The 18592-nt window shown below is 41.4% G+C and overlaps 1 protein-coding gene across 7 annotated transcripts in view; it reads right to left on the reverse strand.

Annotated features, from left to right (window-relative positions):
* st3gal3b (ST3 beta-galactoside alpha-2,3-sialyltransferase 3b) overlaps positions 1–18592 on the reverse strand; it is a 65028-nt gene that overhangs the window by 8938 nt on the left and 37498 nt on the right. For all 7 annotated transcript variants that reach the window (XM_078263465.1, XM_078263462.1, XM_078263468.1 and 4 more), the window contains one exon: positions 17895–18081. In XM_078263465.1, coding sequence (XP_078119591.1) covers positions 17895–18081 — 187 coding nt within the window. The remainder of the gene's footprint in view (positions 1–17894; positions 18082–18592) is intronic.

Genomic DNA, 18592 nt, shown 5'->3' on the forward strand with positions numbered 1-18592 from the left:
GTATACAAGCAGGCGCCATCTTGGGAAAACAGTCACGACCAGTCGAACGACAAAACGCCGTGCTTGAGCTATGTTACTGCTTACTGGTTGCACGGCGTTCGTGGTCATGACTATTTTCCCAAGATGGCGCCTGCTTGTACACGCACTTATATGCTTCGGTCTTCGGTATTGCACAAAGTGGCAACTAAACATGAACCCAGAGAATGAACAGCAGAGAAGGCGTTTACAGACAGAAATCACACATGGAACATATCCTTTTTAACAGCATTGTTGCTTCAGGACTACGGTCAGATCATGAGCAGCAAATGCGCTATCAGTAGTAAAAAAAAAGAAAAATAAATATATCAAAGAATGAACACTTCCAGCCAAGCATTGTTTAAATTATGAAAGACATAATGAAGTGGCCAGCAAAGCGCCAAATCTTAGACAGTGTATTGAGTCCACGGCAGTGACAGGATCAAAGAAAACTAAAAACTACGTCACTCACTGATAAGTTATCTTCTTATTTAATGTGGGCAAAACACAGCTAGAAGCCATCATCAGTGTTGACGATTTCTTGCTAAATAGGAAGGTTACTAGGTTACTTAAATAACAACGCAAGAAGCATGAAACACGTTTTACTTAATGTTACCTCTGTGAGGGCCATCACTCAAACACACTCCTCTTTCGCTGATGGGCCGTCAGCTCTGTTGGGGAAATGTCTGCACATGCTGCAGAAAAGCTCGTCCTTATTTACACTGTACTCCATCCAAGAAAACCGTCCAAACTACTTTAAAGAGAAGCCATTGTTGTCAGGGTAACTTGTAACAGTACATTGCTTAACACGTCCATGGTACATTGTCTAAAAAGCCAGCTAGCTGACGTTAGCTGCTGAAGGCAGCCCGGAGAGCCTGCCTGTTGTTACCATAGCAACCAACTACGTTCGAAGGCTTCCTAATTGTTTGATCCTTATTCTATGGTTTAAACAGTTTCGTTTTAATCAGAAGAGAAGACACATTAAACACACACTAGTTTTTTGTTTTTTTCATACTGGACATTTGAATATTTTTCATAACAAAATGTATTTTGATCAAACTTGGCTGAACGGGCCAGTGAGTAAAGTGGGCCCATTACTGACTACGCGCCTGGGTCAGCAGATGTAAATGGGAATCACCTGTTCCAATAGTCAAGCACCCTCCTGACTGCCTTTGATACAGCAATGCACGACTGTGTGTGTGTGTGTGTGTGTGTGTGTGTGTGTGTGTGTGTGTTTGTTGGCAGAGGCAGTAGCAACAAGGCTGCTGGCTTTGTGTGGCTTCAACAGTGGCGGCTCTTTTTGAACGTGGGCCCGACTCTGTGCCTACGGCAAGCTGTGACAGGAACAGCAGCTCATCTCTCCTGTCAACACAGCTTGTGTTTGCCAGGAATCTATTTAGCAGCGCTCTGTGTGTGTGTGTGTGTGTGTGTGTGTTGAATAAAAGAGTGTACATTTTTTCTCTTTATTCTAGGAAAGAGAGAAGCTAAGGACACACAACACACGCCCCTCGCTTTATGCGGCAATGACCCGACATGTACAGAGACACAAATGTCACAGGGTGGGGATCTCTTTGAAGACATTCAGACAACTGGCAAAGTACAGGTGGCTTTGAGAGATGTAAGAGCAATTCATATGTAAGGATTCAGGCCTGTCAGGAGGGAGGGGGGTTGTGGGTACTGTTATGAGTTTAGGAATGTGGGAAGTTGCTTACATTAAAAAGGTCACCAACTCAAAACCTCCAGCAGTTAGGATGGACAGGACAGGGAAAGTTCTCCACCCTCATTACTACTCCAGAGGAGCTGCAGAGTGACTGCGATGAAGACTTTGTTTGTGGGTATGAACACTAAATTGTGCAATAATAATACAAGGTGAGATTTAACAAGAAGCCTTATCTAGTTAAATAAAAGGTTAAAACAAACTTGTAAATTATGAGCAACAGTGGAAATTGTCATCAAAGACTGCAGTGCAGAAGTAGACCTCGAAGCAAACAGCCTCCAGTGAACAGGATGTGGCTTCCACTGCTGACTGACTGCTAACCTCTACACCAGTGGCATTTGACCGCTACAGAACAGGAAGCTGCAGAGTGCTCCTACACAACTTACTCGCCCACAGGCCCACAGGCCCACAGACCCACAGACCCACACACACACCCACACCCACAGACCCATACCCACAGTGTTTCAGAGAGGAAAAGGCTGTTTCCCTTCTCCTGCGACAGCTTTATGGTTAAAATTGGTCCGGATTATTAGATTTCAGTGTGTGCACAAGGTTGTGTGCTCCAACAAAGCACCTGTTAAAACAACCTTGAACTGGGAGAGTCAATGGTTGGCAATGGAAGGAGATATACTGTAGCGAGACCTACATCGTTCAGTCAAAAGAAAGTAAACTGAGATGTTACACTTCACTTGTGTTGACATTGGTTTCCATCCAAATGTAGCGCTAGAGAAAATGTGAATTAATGCACGTTTTGTCTCATATGTTGTTATACGTTATAGACATCTTGGAGATTTCTTGGAGTAATGGCATGATCTGTTATTATGACAACATAGAAAAATGCCCCTTACATTGCTTTGCTTCCCAATTGTTAGTGATGCATTAACGGTGCCTCCTTTTGCATCAATGAGAGTAGACTAATACCATAAAAGCATTTTGTTTCTCTATGTCATTGTTGTCAGTTACAAGAACTTACAAGAGAAGCTTTGCAAAGGCTTTGTGTATTTGTCTTGTAATTTCCCAGCTGTAGGAAAATCACATATATACAAACCATCACCTAAGGAGCTTAAAGGGCAGGATTAGAGCGAGACAATGTCAGAGAGTGAGGAGAAAACCGACTGTAAGCCAAGACAAGTTAAGGATCAAACTGATGGAAAAAGTGATGTGGACTGAGCGAAACAAAAGTAAAGAGTAATGATTAAACGAGTGCTAAAATGGAAAGTGTACAGCATTCTGAAAATGCAATAGATTAGATTTCCTTCATGTAGCTTTGCTCAAAACATCTAGGCGCAATTAACATAACGTACAGATTGATGGGCTAGAGGTGATGGAGGCTTAAATTAGGCAGGGCATAAACATGATGACATGCATCCTTTTCCAGTTGCAGAAAACTGCGAAAAAAAATAAACAGTTGCACTTAACGACACAAATGTAAAATGCCTAAATAAGAAACAGCTTTGTTTAAAAGCCTGGACTTACCCGACCTTGCGATTATGGTTTTCTGTGTGGTTTGGTTTCAGCGTGGCCAATGAAACTTAACTCACCTTCAAACTAAAATCTTTCTATGCCTTATATGAAGCAGATAGCTTAGTTTATAGTTCCCGAAGGGACTGAGTGAAAAGTGTAGAAATGTGGAGCACTGAACAAAACTGTAATATGAGAGGAGAGAACACAAAACTTTCACATCTGCTGGGTTACTACAGGTGGCTTTAAAGCCCTTCAGTGTAAACAAATGCAAACAAACCTCAGCTTTCTGTCGGCCACGACTAGTAGAGCCAGACAATCGTGTCACCAGATACAGTGTGTGTCTGAAGTTTTGACCTATTCTTGTGTGTTCCCCAGAATGATCTCATAATACGGCTGGACTGACACAGATGTCCGTCCTTCCTTGACAGGCAGCCATCGTACGATTTGGCTCCATGTGACTGTCTGAGGATGTTGTTGCGTTTGATGTTTAAGGAGAGGATGAGTCGATGACTCAAGCCAAGTTGAGTGGATTCCGGAAGGTAGACTTAGAGAAATTTAGAAAGAGAAACGGCAGCCCCGAACTGCTAACGATCACAATTAAGGTTGTTCTGGAGGTCATTAGCACTGTGTACATGTTTAGACCTGTGAGTTTACAAGTTGCAGTGTCTCACCACATAAGTGCTTCATGGAAGAGGAACCATTTCAGAAGAATGTTGGAGAGGAGAGAGGTTTTCCAAAGCCGCTGGTAAATGCGGAGATGCACAGCAGGAGGATTACCGTTTCTAAAATCCTAGAGTTCAAAATCTGCACAGCTTTGGTTATTTTATTGCCTTTTTGTTAGCCAGGAATCTGACACATTCACCAATTTGCTTCTCTTGACACATACCAAGACCTCTGCCCTCATTGAGGTCATGGTGGTTTCTCTTTTCCTGGCCTCTCTTAAGGTTATCCAGTGTGTGAAAGCCTTGTCTCCACACTCCCATGACGGCAAATGTGAAAACAGTGCCAACACTTGACAGCGTTGTGACCCTAAAGACTTGTATGTGCAACATGGTCTCAGTGGTAGGGCCGGCTGGTATCCTACTAAAAAACTGACTCTCTCTAGTGACCTATTCTGACCAGTCAAAGATCTCCTTAAACTTGCATTAATACACTGATGCGGTCTCGCGATTAATCGCATGATTGACCATAGTTACGATTACGATTAATCTAATATCAATCACACATTTTTTTTATCTGTTCTACATGTACTTTAAAAGGGATATTTTTCAAGTTTTTAATGCTCATATCAACATGGGAGTGGACAAATTTGCTTGCTTTATGCAAATGTTTATTATTATTGCAACAACCCAAAACAATGACAAATACTGTCTAGAATATTTTCCAGAATAACCTTAAAAAGGTACTGTAGGTTAAAAAAAAAACATAAGCTGGCAAACTCAATCCCATCAAGCACCAACAGATGGGCACATTGACCTGAATGGAACATTACTCTGTTATACTAACCAGTCCCTCCAGGATTTCGCGATGTCGCAATCGCATCAATTCACACGAATGCAAACAGTGAATTAGGTGCGACTCACAATTTTGGCCAATCACCGCAACTTTACCGCAAATTGGACTTTGCGTCAGTATGTGACTCTGAGAGCCACTGACCAAGCGGGAGTGAGAACGGGTTGACGTAACACACGTACGTCGCCAAATTCATTTCCTTGTTTCCGATATGAAGACGAGACGTGTGCGACTCGAACATCTCACATTTACAAACTTACAACAAAACGTACAGCGAAAGATTTCAGACCGTCCTCCCAACCTGTATACATTTTAACATCAATGTACGCTGTAACGTTTTTTTTCACTCTGAAGTTGCTGAAGCTGCTGCTGTTTCAATCCTGTCGGCTCTCTGCAGCGGGTGGGGCTGCTGCTCAGTTCCCCCCGCGACTGACGCGCGTGTACACACACACACACACACACACACACACACACACACACACACACACACACACACACACACACACACACACACACACACACACACACACACGAGGGTGACAATTTTTCGGGACTCCCGGTATTCCCACCGGGGGTCCCGCGGTACGGGAGTCAATTTCACTGTTGGTAACGTGATAGGGACGTAAGCGGGCGGGAGCAGGACGGAGCCGGGGATTAAATAAAATTACACCGCAATGCGGTGAGTGCGCCCAAAGATTGCGAGGCATTTAGTTTTAGAAAAGAGACTTACAACTCACAATACGTTTGTTGATTGGCTACTGCTAGCCGCAGAGTAGCCTATCAGAGCAAGACAAAGCAGCGAGTCAGCAAAATGGATTCTGGAAAGAAGCTGTTGCAATTGAAAGTGTCATCGAAGGACCACTCAATCCATCCAGTTACGTGATCGGGATATGACGGGAGTACTTCCGTGGGCTCGGGATGGGAGCGACAATTGATTTCCTTGTCACCCTCTCTCACACACACACACACACACACACACAGTAGATGCAGGAAAAACCGGAGATGAGACGTACACCATGACCTAAATTGAGGACAGCTACGCTCGTTACTGTAAGTGCAATGATAAGTTAAAGTCCAATAGTAGGGGTGGGCGATAGAGACGATATGCAATATAAACGATACAAAATTGGGCTACGATAGAGATTTTAATTATATTGCACTATCGCGATAATTCATGTTGATGACGCAATCTACCCGCGAAGTTTAGAGCCACGAGCTGCAACCGGCTGCAACGCGTCATCGTCATCTTGAGTAAACATGGCTGAAAGCGAAACAAGGAGCTGGTGAAAAAGACCGGTGCAACATCCGTTATTTGGACTTGGTTTGGATTTAAGCAGCTACAACGGAACTGTGGTCGAGCCGTACCATGGAGCCTTTCACCAGCCTGACAATTCACTATATAACGGATGATTGGAATCTTGGCAGCCGGTGGTTGCAGACGTCATACTTTCCCGCTGAACATACGGCCGTGTGTGTGTGTGTGCGTGCGCATGTGTGTGTGTGCAGCGGCGGAGTGGGACCAAAAAAAATGTACCGGGAAGTTTACGGCCCCTGCCGTACAGGTTGAGCAGAGGCTGCACAGTTTGACCAGCAGGCAGCGGCGCCAGGCCACCGGATGGTGTTGCTAACAAATTGCAACGTATAACTATTATCAGACCTATTATCAGGTCCTGACTGTCCTGTGTGTGTGTGTGTGTGTGTGTGTGTGTGTGTGTGTGTGTGTGTGTGCGCTCAAATGCGTTACATTAGGCTGCAGGTAAGAAACTTTGTTTGAAATATGTTTTTATTTAAAGTATCTGTGCATCTTTGCCTAATACTTAAAGTATTTTCAGTACCGTGTCTGTTCCTTAACTAAACAGACACCAGTTTTTCCTGTTCTCTGCATCTTGGGTGGCATTTAAGAACCAAGGACTTAAACTAAGTGTAGTGCCTTTTAGAATGGTTTGCACTAAAGAGAAGACACCCAATACTTTAAGCTTTTTCTTTGTCAAAGTCTCTGCAACTTGTGTACTTGAATTTTATTTATCTGCAACATTATGTTGTATAATCACAGTTTTGAACAATAAATGTTCTCAAAACTACATACTACGTTTCTTTTAAAAAAAAAAAAAAAAAAATACATTTAGCAAGATTTAGTTTGGTTTTCCTTAGGGTCTATGTAAGCTGGTCTGAAATGGTTCTATTATAATTTATATATTGTGATATATATCGTTATCGCAAGAAGCTGCAATGTATATCGCAATATGGATTTTAGGCCATATCGCCCATCCCTATCCAATAGCTAACGTTACTTTAACAAACGGTATAAAAGGTGTGTCCCAGGCCAGGCCAGGATATGAAATGAACTAACAATGTAAAGATCAACAATATCTGACAGATATGTTCAAATTTGATTCATTCAATAAATTATTATTTTTTGTCTTAAATCCACCAGCCATTTTCATATTATACCAACATTTGCAGCATCCTAAGCCGTTTTTGGAAGATTACCAGGAAAACTCAGCCCAGAGTAATTTTATTCTGCCCGAAACAAGTTTCCTTTTATTTTAAAGAAGTATATTAAAAAAAAAAAAAAAGCGTTATTTGTAATTTTCACTGTCTCTCGCAACTTCATTGCAACAAAAATACAGAAGACATCGCAACTTCTATCGCAATATTTTACACAAGCTCCCACAAAATCTGGCATTTTGGGCCGCAATGATCTCAAAAAAAAAAAAAAAAAAAGGCAGTGAAATCCTGGAGGGACTGATAACACCTGACTAACACAATGCAGTGTCCCACTTTACACTTGGAATGGTGAACTCAACATCACTTTTTTTATCCATTCATACATCAACCGTATGCTTGGTCAGCAAGTGGTGTTTGAGACTGGACGTACTCCGGTGGTAACTCCATTCGCATCGGCGCTAATCACACGTCAAAAAAACGAGTGCCGTTAAATGGAATTCTTCGTTAACTCGTTATTATCACGTTCATTTTACAGCCGAATTAATTACCCAACATCCATAGAATCAGAACACGCAAATAAAAAGTCTGAGTGTTAATCATTGCAGGGTAGGTAGGTGACTCATTTTTGAAACATTACACTCATGGTAATCAGTGACATCCGGACCCTATGTTAGTCACTTGGATCATGTTCAAAATCCATGTTGACAAGTATGTAAATGTTTATGAATGCATGTATGCATGCTACTTTGGGCTTCTGCACAGATGTTTGGGCTTAAAAACAATCCATATAGCAGTTATTTCTGTCCCATGGTGCACCCTCAGTGATAGAGTTACATAAACTTTTTGGGCTAAAATGACATGTCTATAAACTGAAAGCCCTGGCTGTTACACTGAGATTAACAATAGGAAATGCTTCACCGCGTTATTCTAGCAGGAAGGAGAGCATTTGGGTATTTCAGATGTGAAGCAACTGGCTATTTTTGTAATTCATTCCTCAATTTCAGGCATTGCCTAAGAGATGTGCAATGTTTTTAAAATATTGGCTTCACTGCCATATTTTATTGGCCCAGTGATTGTGTTTCTATTAAAGGAGAAGTACTCTTTCTGAAATTGTCTCCATCCATCATGCATCTCTCTGGCCTGTAGAGAGCAAGGAGAGCTCCTGTAAACAAACAGGAGAGATAGAACACCGGCACTCCACCTTGGAGCCCCGTGTTTACCACCGGCTGTATATCCTTCACTGGCTCTGTTTGAAAATATCCCCGCATATACAAACAACTAAGGCTGTGTGTCCATGAACCGTGAGTGCGCGCTGTGCACGAGAGCAAAATTGAAAACTAGACAAATAGGAAGAGAGAGAGAAAAAAAAAGAGAATATCGACAATTGTGGAAATTGTGTTTGAGCACAGTTGTAAACAGAAATTAACTGGGCAATCAACCAGACGGCTGCGTATGCGGGGTCGGACTTTACAGCAGAGTGACAAAGTTGAGTCGTAATCACGTAGATGTGGTAATGAGGGATTAGGGAGGTTGGAAGCCTTGGGATGCTGCAGTACTGTAATTGCATATGTAGTCGAGGGCTTCACCGATCTAAAATACGAGACGCATTCAGAGAGAGAGAGAGAGCTTCGTCTGCAAGCCAGGACCAAGGTCAAGTTTGCAAAGCTGGACTTGTGTGTGTGTGTGTGTGTGTGTGTGGGTGTTTTTGAGTGCGTGTTTGTGAGAGTGTACAAAACACTAAATAACAGATTGGGAAATTGCCTCGCTAATTTGTATTCGGTTCAGCCATCCAAAGCTGCGCTGTAGGCATTTGAAAAGCCACAATAGCGGAGGATAGTCGAGCACTCTCGCAACTCAGGATGAGTCACTTGCGGCTGCACAAAAACTGTGCACCACACACTAACCTTTTAAAGAAGAAAATGCAGTTTCTTTCATAACCGCAGAAGGAGAGTGAAAAGGTTTTGCATCCCTTGTGGCTGTGAGTATGCAGGTCACAAAAAGACATCCCCTGCTGGACCAAGAGACGTAAAAAGCTCAGGACAGCTCCCCTAAGTTGCATTACATCTCCCTCTGGGATGGACTAAATGGATATCAAGCAAAGGGAGGGATGCTTGCTGCTCCTTGGTTAGGATGTCCTGCTGCATATTCTAAAGTATGAACCAAGTTACCCTTATTGATTTATATACATGTTGTCTGGTAATATGTGGAAAGAAAATAGTAATAAGTCAGTGTCTTTGGAAATGTGTCCCAGAAGTGTTCACAGAAGGCACACACACACACACACTTTTTTCCCCCACTGCATTAGCCTGTGCTGGCTGTGAGTCTGATACAATGGAGCTAGGATAACAGTCTTTTAACACAACTTCAGTGCCCTTCATAATGTTGCTAAGACTGAAAATCCACTTTCCATAGTAAACAGATATTGTTGCCCTGGTAACTTTTTTTTTATTTTTTATTTTTTATTTTTTTTTCTTAAAGAAAGGACATTTTAGCAATCATCTCTGCTTTTATGCTTATGTTCAAAAATCTACACGCCAGTCCTTGTATCTTTGTGTATTCTTGTCTCTGAAGTGATTCTTTTTAATCAGCAAGTCATTCCCAACAGTAACAGGCAGGATGTGTATAATAACAAGCAATAAATCAGCACATAAATGCTATGGTAATTTAAATTAGTTAATCAAAATTTCCATTTCAATTCACCTGACACCTGCTACCTATTGCATTTGTAACTATAAACAAAAATAAGGAAGGAGACATACAGTGGCACTCATAAGTGTATGAACCCATGCTAAAGTTGACTAAAAAGAGGAATAAAAAAACTCATCTTTTGGAACTTGATCAGGATACTATGCATCCTGATAAAGTTCCCTTGGCCTTTGGAATTCAAATAGCCCCACATCATCACATCCCCTTCACCATACCTAGAGATTGGCATGGGGTACTGCCTCTATGGGAATTTAACATAGGGGTGTACTGACTTATGCCCCCTGTATTTTAAGGAAGAACATTTATTTATTTGTGATACATTATTCATTCACAAAGAAAACTGGTGTCCTTAAAGGTTGGATTTTTCCTCATTTTTTTAATTAAGGCATCAAGATCAATTTCCAAAAAATGAGTTTTTTTTATTCCTCTTTTTAGTCAACTTTAGCATGGGTTCATAAACGTATGAGTGCCACTGTACAGTAGCTCCCAAACCGTCCAAACACACCAACTTAAACTCGTACTCTAACAAGAATCTAACGGCACAATAACAGGCATGAGAAAAAGCAACAGAGCCCACCACATCCAACAAGCCCAGAACAGTTCAAACTGGCCAACACTGCCATTCTTGGAGCCTAGACTCTTACTAGCAATTGTTTAACAAGGTTAAAAATAAGGTTTGTGTGACATGTGTGATGTTTGTATTAGTGCTGCCAGTTAAACGCGTTATTAACGGCGTTAACGCAAAACCATTTTAACGGCGTACATTTTTTCATCTCGAAATTAACGTTCTTTTTGGCATAGCAAACTTTGTTTTTTTCCACATGCTGTTGCAACAACTAGTAACGTTAGAAAAACTACAACACCACACCGGATCTAGCTAGACCGGAAACAAAACAACAGGCACGCCGCACACACTTGTTTGGGCTTGCAAGCCGGCTAAAGAGTAGTAGGCTAACGTTACGTTTTGAGTGGATGGCGAGCACGAGACGCCGAAATGGATGCCAATAAGATTCTGAATGGAAAGTTCAATTTTAAAAAGTTGCCAAATGGTTCCATTGACAAGACCAAAGTGATCTGGGTGTTTTGTCGTGAACTGAGCTCTCATCGCAGCACGTCCAGTCTGAAAGACCACTTGATGGCCAAGCACACAGCTGATGCCAATTCTCCGCCCCCTCGTCAAAGCCAGGCGACAAAAGCACAAAGCCAGCCCGATCCACTTTTCCATGTTGATAAGAGCATTAAAATGAGAAAAAAAAAAAATCAGACAAAAAGAAATCTAGGGACATTTAAAATAGATAAAAATGTACGATTAATTGCGATTAATGGCGAGTTAACTATGCCATTAATCGCGATTAAATATGTTAATCGTTTGACAGCACTAGTTTGTATGTGTACAAACTATGTGTACATATGTATTTATGTCTGATTGTTCTGAACTTCTGTTGATGTACAATGCTGTACCATAAAGAAATCCAAATTATCCCTAAGGTCATGCAATGTGGAGTAAATTGCACAGAAAAAATGTATATCGTGTGATATATTTACAGGTGTATTTACAAGTCTTTTATTTTTTTTATTTTTTTTCCCCGCAATAGTTGATTTAACTTGATTTAGTCTTATACAGGTGCTGGTCATATAATTAGAATATCATGAAAAAGTTAATTTATTTCAGTAATTCCATTCAAAAAGTGAAACTTGTATAATGTATACATTCATTCCACACAGACTGATATATTTCAAGTGTTTATTTCTTTTACTTTTGATGATTATAACCGACAACTAATGAAAACCCCAAATTCAGTATCTCAGAAAATTAGAATATTGTGACAAGGTTCAATATTGAAGACACCTGGTGTCACACTCTAATCAGCTGATTAACTCAAAACACCTGCAAAGGCCTTTAAATGGTCCCTCAGTCTAGTTCTGTAGGCTACACAATCATGGGGAAGACTGCTGACTGGAGCTGTCCAAAAGACGACCATTGGCACCTTGCACAAGGAGGGCAAGACACAAAAGGTCATTGCTAAAGAGGCTGGCTGTTCACAGAGCTCTGTGTCCAAGCACATTAATAGAGAGGTGAAGGGAAGGAAAAGATGTGGTAGAAAAAAAGTGTACAAGCAATAGGGATAACCGCACCCTGGAGAGGATTGTGAAACAAAATCCATTCAGAAATGTGGGGGAGATTCACAAAGAGTGGACTGCAGCTGGAGTCAGTGCTTCAAGAACCACCACGCACAGATGTATGCAAGACATGGGTTTCAGCTGTCGCATTCCTTGTGTCAAGCCACTCCTGAACAAGACACAGCGTCAGAAGCATCTCGCCTGGGCTAAAGACAAAAAGGACTGGACTGCTGCTGAGTGGTCCAAAGTTATGTTCTCTGATGAAAGTACATTTTGCATTTCCTTTGGAAATCAAGGTCCCAGAGTCTGGAGGAAGAGAGGAGAGGCCCAGAATCCACGTTGCTTGAAGTCCAGTGTAAAGTTTCCACAGTCAGTGATGGTTTGGGGTGCCATGTCATCTGCTGGTGTTGGTCCACTGTGTTTTCTGAGGTCCAGGGTCAACGCAGCCGTCTACCAGGAAGTTTTAGAGCACTTCATGCTTCCTGCTGCTGACCAACTTTATGGAGATGCAGATTTCATCTTCCAGGACTTAGCACCTGCACACAGTGCCAAAGCTACCAGTACCTGGTTTAAGGACCATGGTATCCCCGTTCTTAATTGGCCAGCAAACTCGCCTGACCTTAACCCTATAGAAAAATCTATGGGGTATTGAGAAGAGAATGATGCGATGCGCCAGACCCAACAATGCAGAAGAGCTGAAGGCCACTATCAGAGCAACCTGGGCTCTCCTAACACCTGAGCAGGGCCACAGACTGATCAACTCCATGCCACGCCGCATTGCTGCAGTAATTCAGGCAAAAGGAGCCCCAACTAAGTACTGAGTGCTGTACATGCTCATACTTTTCATGTTCATACTTTTCAGTTGGCCAACATTTCTAAAAATCCTTTTTTTGTATTGGTCTTAAGTAATATTCTAATTTTCTGTTGTTCTAAATAATGAATTTGGGATTTTCATTAGTTCTAATCATCACAATTAAAAGAAATGAACATTTGAAATGTATCACTCTGTGTGTGATGAATGAATAATATACAAATTTCACTTTTTGAATGGAATTACTGACATAAATCAACTTTTTCATGATATTCTAATTATATGACCAGCACCTGTATAATCAACTATTGCGGGGGGAAAAAAAAACAACAAAAAAACGCACAAGATCTTTGCACATCTGTCAGTTCTCTTCCTTCATATTCTCATCAAAGCTCCAACCACACAACACAGATTTTTTTTTTTTTTGTTCCCTGATTGTTAACCCATGAGAAACATTCTTCCTTCCTCAGCAGATCAAAGAGGGCTGAGTCGGACGCCAGGGGCCAGATCAATTATCCCGAGCAGCCATTTCCACTGTCCTCTCCTTCTGACACACCAGAAAAATCTGGGCCCTATCAAAGGCTAAAGGGGCCATCAGCCAGCCAAGCAAGCCATTTTCCTCCATTTTGCTTTACTATTACCTTCCACTGCTCATTTTCTTTTCCCCAGCTATTATCCCTTTCCCCTATTTCACATTATCCTTTCCATCTCGCTTTCCTTTATTCTCTCAACGTTAATCCAACTTCACACCACTACTTAGCTTCAGCTTGACACTGTATGTCCTTTTCATCCCTTATTATAACGCTATTATCATTTCCTCTTCATTTTGTCCCCCTTCCCTTACTCATAGGAATTTTGACAAATGTCACCTTGTAAAAAACTCCAGCTGACAGCCGCTCCCTCAAAGTCACAAAGCTGTGCTGGAAAATAGAGCAGGTACCCCCAAATCTGGTTTGCCATATTAGATAGGAGCATGCCTATCAAACAAAGAAAGAAAGAAAGAAAAGCAGTCTAGCAATTCTGTCTGCATACAACCTTTCGGGATTTGAACCAGGGTGTTGGGTTCAGGCCTTTTGCTTCAACGTACGTAGTATAGTTAACTACATTTGCAATTTCAAACCTTTAAACATGTTATTTTACAATAAATTGCAATGATATTTTAAAGTGCATAGGAAAAATATAATTTAGATATAGTAGTGGCATAGGAAGATGGAACGTGGGAATCCCCATATGAGTGGCAAATGGAATTTTATAATGCAGCTTTACAGTTTTTTCTCTCATATCATTTGTTTTACATTTTGTTTGGTCATAACCGCTGATAAAATAAGACACATTTGTAAATCGTTACATATCTAACCCTATAGAATATACAACAGAAAATGGACAATATCTGAAAACATGTCATTTTACTGAGTGATATGACATGTTTCCCTCTTTTCCTTCACTTATTTCTCCATCTCCTTCTGTGGCCTTCTGCTCTGACCCTCCTGGTCTCTCCAGTTTACTTCCTTCTCCTTTTTCTCTTCCCTCCTCTTCTTCCTGTGCACTTCTTTCAATTTTCTTTGCAAAAAAATAAATAAAAACCCGACAACATCCCCACTTTTAGCTTTCCTTTTCATTTCTAGGCTTCAGCTAATCTCTCCAGCTACTCTGGCCTGCGAGAGTCAAGATGTGAAAAGCTCTGCTTATCCTTGTATTACATTACACTGTAGGGCCATGTAGCCAATAAGTGTAACAAATATAAAATCCGAAGAGATTGATCACAAGCACACAACAGCTATGTTTAGACAACTTGATCCCATTGTATTTGTTATTTCGCCAGTTTGACAGTAAAGGATGTCACCTGGTTTAATTTGTGCAGCCTTAGTGCCATGATATGTGAAAGTAAGTGGATTTTATAGTAATGTTACTGTGTGCTAGCACTGTGTAGTGTGTTGTAACGTAACACCGCCCAAACGGCAACCCTCTGTAAGCGTTAGGGATTCAAACATGCCAGTTTTTAATGTTATGTATTAAGCTGTCTAACTAATCAAGGGGGAAGAATGGGCAGCTCAGTTGCTCCAGTCTTTGCCGGGATGCAGGGCCACCGCAGCAGACTCGCTGTGTATGAGCCAGAGTGTGAACGCTGCTCTGCACGTTTGATGCAAGGACATAGCATTTGAGGGCCAGGGGCCTAAGATTACATTTAAAATGATTGTTGAAATTACTTTTGGTAAATTCATTGTTTTTTTCAATGCTTTGAGAAGCTTGTGGACATAAAGGCGGTCTGTTTTTACAAGTACAGTTTTAAGAACACCAAAGTTAGGATGAGGGGGGGCAGCTGGGAAGGCAAGGCTCTAGAGTGTGTGTGTGTGTGTGTGTGTGTGTGTGTGTGTGTGTGTGTGTGTGTGTGTAGATCCGCCCCTGGCCATAGATCTGTTTGAAATAAAGTTCTTTCTCCCCCTTTACTCCATTCTTTGAAAAATGGTCAGCAATGACGCAAAGAAATAAAGATTTGTAGTAAAAGTACTGGTACGGTCCTTTACAATAGGACTATTTTTATTTCAATGACTCTATGAAGAGCTTTTATTAAGTACTCTCACTGTCCTATAGTTGAATTGACTCAAAATAATCTCAAAGAGAAGCTAGAGACTGTTCAACAAGAACAAAATGAAAGTGCTCATGAGAGCTTTTTTTATAGTGACTAATGGATATAAAAAAAGGACACAGGAGACATTAAATATGACTTTACCTTCTAAAAAGAAAATGAAAAAAGCCAGCACTGTCATTTAGTCTGACCCTTGTGATTAAAAAGGCCAGTCCACAGTCGGGCATTTAGCTGTGGCAATCATAAGGTTCCGATGGACACCCAAACGATTGTGTGATGGCCCTGCCCCAGTAGCCATAACTACAGCAGATAACTTCTAAAATAAAGTACAATTAGGCCTACATAAATAAATCTCCTGCTACCTTTTTACCCGGCTGCATAGGCTTTTCCGGTGTTCCAAAGAAATCTGTGACCCATCAGAATGTGTGCTCTGTAGCGCCGTCTACCTGCCGAAAATCCCTTGACTGACTTTGCGAGAAAAATCGAAACCCGGGCAGAGGCATTAATAAAAACAATATAACATAACTTTCTTTTCACTGTTCGTCTCGTTTGCTGCTACAGGTAATTTATGATCATCAGATGAAAAATTACACAGTTTCATAAACTGGTTAAAATAAAAGGTTGCATATAGTAACTTTAAGAAAGAACAGGTTAAGAGGGGAACAACATCATTTGGTAAGACTTTACTTGAAGGTCTCGACATAAGAGTGACATGACACTGTCATGAACACATGATGCTAACCCTAACCCGTCATGACAAAAACCGAATGACACTTACTAAAAGAAGCGTTATGTCATAAACGTTTATGACTTGTTTATGTTTATGACACGTTCATGACCGTGTCATGTCACTCTTATGTAGATACCTTCAAGTAAAGTGTAACCCATAATTTTGAGAAAACGGCAAGTATCATGAAGAAAGTTAACTTGGTTGCCAGAGAAAGAGGGAAAAATAACTTAAGTGCCATTTGTTTTTTTCTCAGCTGTCCTTTCCAAATTAAGCATTCAAACCATCTCAAACGTCCCCGTTGTAAAGCAGAGATTCAAGTTGTCCTCTTAACCCCTTCATGAAAATGACTTACGTTTTTACACAGGAAGGAATGTACAGAATGTGATCAGAGGTTAGACCGCTATGTTCTGCTAAAACACAACAGCTAAATCAGACATTCAGACACATTTAGACACCCAGAGAAGTAGAAATGATCTGCAGGTCAAACACAGGCATAATGTGAAGGGATCCTTAATGATAAAGAACCTGATGTAAATACGATAATTAATGTTTTTTTGTAAAACGACGGACAATGCGTTTATTAATTTTGTTGTATAAAGTTTAAAAAAACGTCTTTTGCATGATAAAAATGTAAACAGGCTATACAATCTATTTCTTAACTGCTAATTAACTTAGTCTTAACTTTGAACCAGCAAGTTACGTTTTAAGCTCCTCTTTTTTTTCTGCTCGTGGAGAGCTACGTGGACACATGAAACTATATCGATGAGGACCGGCGAGTTAAACCGGCCGTCTGAGAGTATACCAGGCAGACACACAGCTGACAACCTGCAGGTGGAGGCGCTGGAGACAGGCTCGGACATACACGCCGCGGGCCGCTGTGGACTTGTGTCAGTCCCACAAGCGGTTTCAGGAAAGGTAAAGGTACTTTATTGTCACATACACATACATGTAGCGAAATTCATTCTCTGTATTTAACCCATCCCTCAAGGGAGCAGTAGGCAGCCATTTACAGCACCCGGGGACCAGCTCCAGATCTGCCAGTGCCTTGATCAAGGGCTTTTTTGATGGTGGGGAAACCCACACATACATGGGGAGAACATACAAACTTCACACAGAAAGGCCCGGAATGACCTGGATTCCTTCTTGCTGTTAGGCCACAGTGCTAACCATTGGGCCACCATGTGTCCCGGGGCTGCATGTGTCCCACAATGCACAGAACATCAACACTGGTACAAGCCTACAGCTGTCCGCAGACACGGAGTATGGAAAGTGTGTCAGAGCCTCCCGGACGGGTGAACTGAGACTCCGTTTCCTCCTTATCGGTCAACGGTTAATGATCGCTTAACATTTCATTTCATTGTGCTTTCTTTTGCCAAAATATCTGCACTTACTAGCTAATTAATCAGCCTGAGTTAAACGCTAGCTATCAGTAAACAGAAGGTAGTGGCTGGTGTGTGCACCAGTGTTTGTTTGTTTGTGTGTGTGTGTGTGTGTGTGTGTGTGTGTGTGGGCCCGCCCCCGCATTTGGCGAGTGGCGAGTGTTAATTTCGGACCCTGCACACGCGGTACAATGTTTTTAAGGAGAAAGTAGGCCTATCAACAGAAATAAATGATCCAAATTATCATGGGAAAAATGCGTCGATAACGGCTTCAGAATTTCGATGTCGATACATTTTCGATTCGTCGTCCAGCCCTACCTTTGCTCTTTCAAAAGGTAGGTCTTGTTTAATATGTTCAAGACTTTCACTTTCATTCCTTAAATCCGTTTTTAAAATATCCTTACCAGTTTCTCCTTGAAGACCATCTGTCTGAGCCACTTGAAATCCAGGGGTTTGAAAGCGGAAAAAACAAAAAGGGAGTCTTTTTCATAATTGTCGATCTTCTGGATGGCTCCCTCTGGATAGGTAATCCTAATGGTGGTTTTGGTCCCCACGTCTTTGCGATAACCGCTCACTGGGGCTTGATTCAACCTGCCAGCACAAAAGAAATGGCTCAGGGCGTTTTCACACCCATTGTTATGCTACCTGACTAGCTAGCAGCTATAATGTTACCCAGCATGCCGGTCGGCAGTGTACATTTGTAAATGTACAATTATTACAGGCTTTCTGCAGGTTTCACCAAGTCAAATTTAAGACTTTTTAAGACCTTTTTAAGACCATTATGAATGATATTTAAGAACCTGTAACACAAAATCAACTGAGCCCTAAATTTAGTTTTTTTTCAAGCCAAGTATCACTAAACTTGCACTTCCCCATAGCTGAAGAATAGAATCGGTTTTATGTCTGTTGTACAATCCGAAAGAGACTTGCGCCAATCACACGAAAGCGGATTGGCTGCAATATAAGTTGCATGTTGGTCTCATTTGTAGTAAGACAACGAAATTATATTTGGACTAGGGAAAGAAAGGACTACACAACACCACAGAATAAAAAAAGAAAAGAAAAGAGCATTAGAGGTAGCGTTGCATGGACGTAGGAAAAT

This window comes from Sander vitreus, chromosome 12 (genome assembly GCF_031162955.1).
Source record: "Sander vitreus isolate 19-12246 chromosome 12, sanVit1, whole genome shotgun sequence".
In the NCBI taxonomy this organism is placed as follows: domain Eukaryota; kingdom Metazoa; phylum Chordata; class Actinopteri; order Perciformes; family Percidae; genus Sander; species Sander vitreus.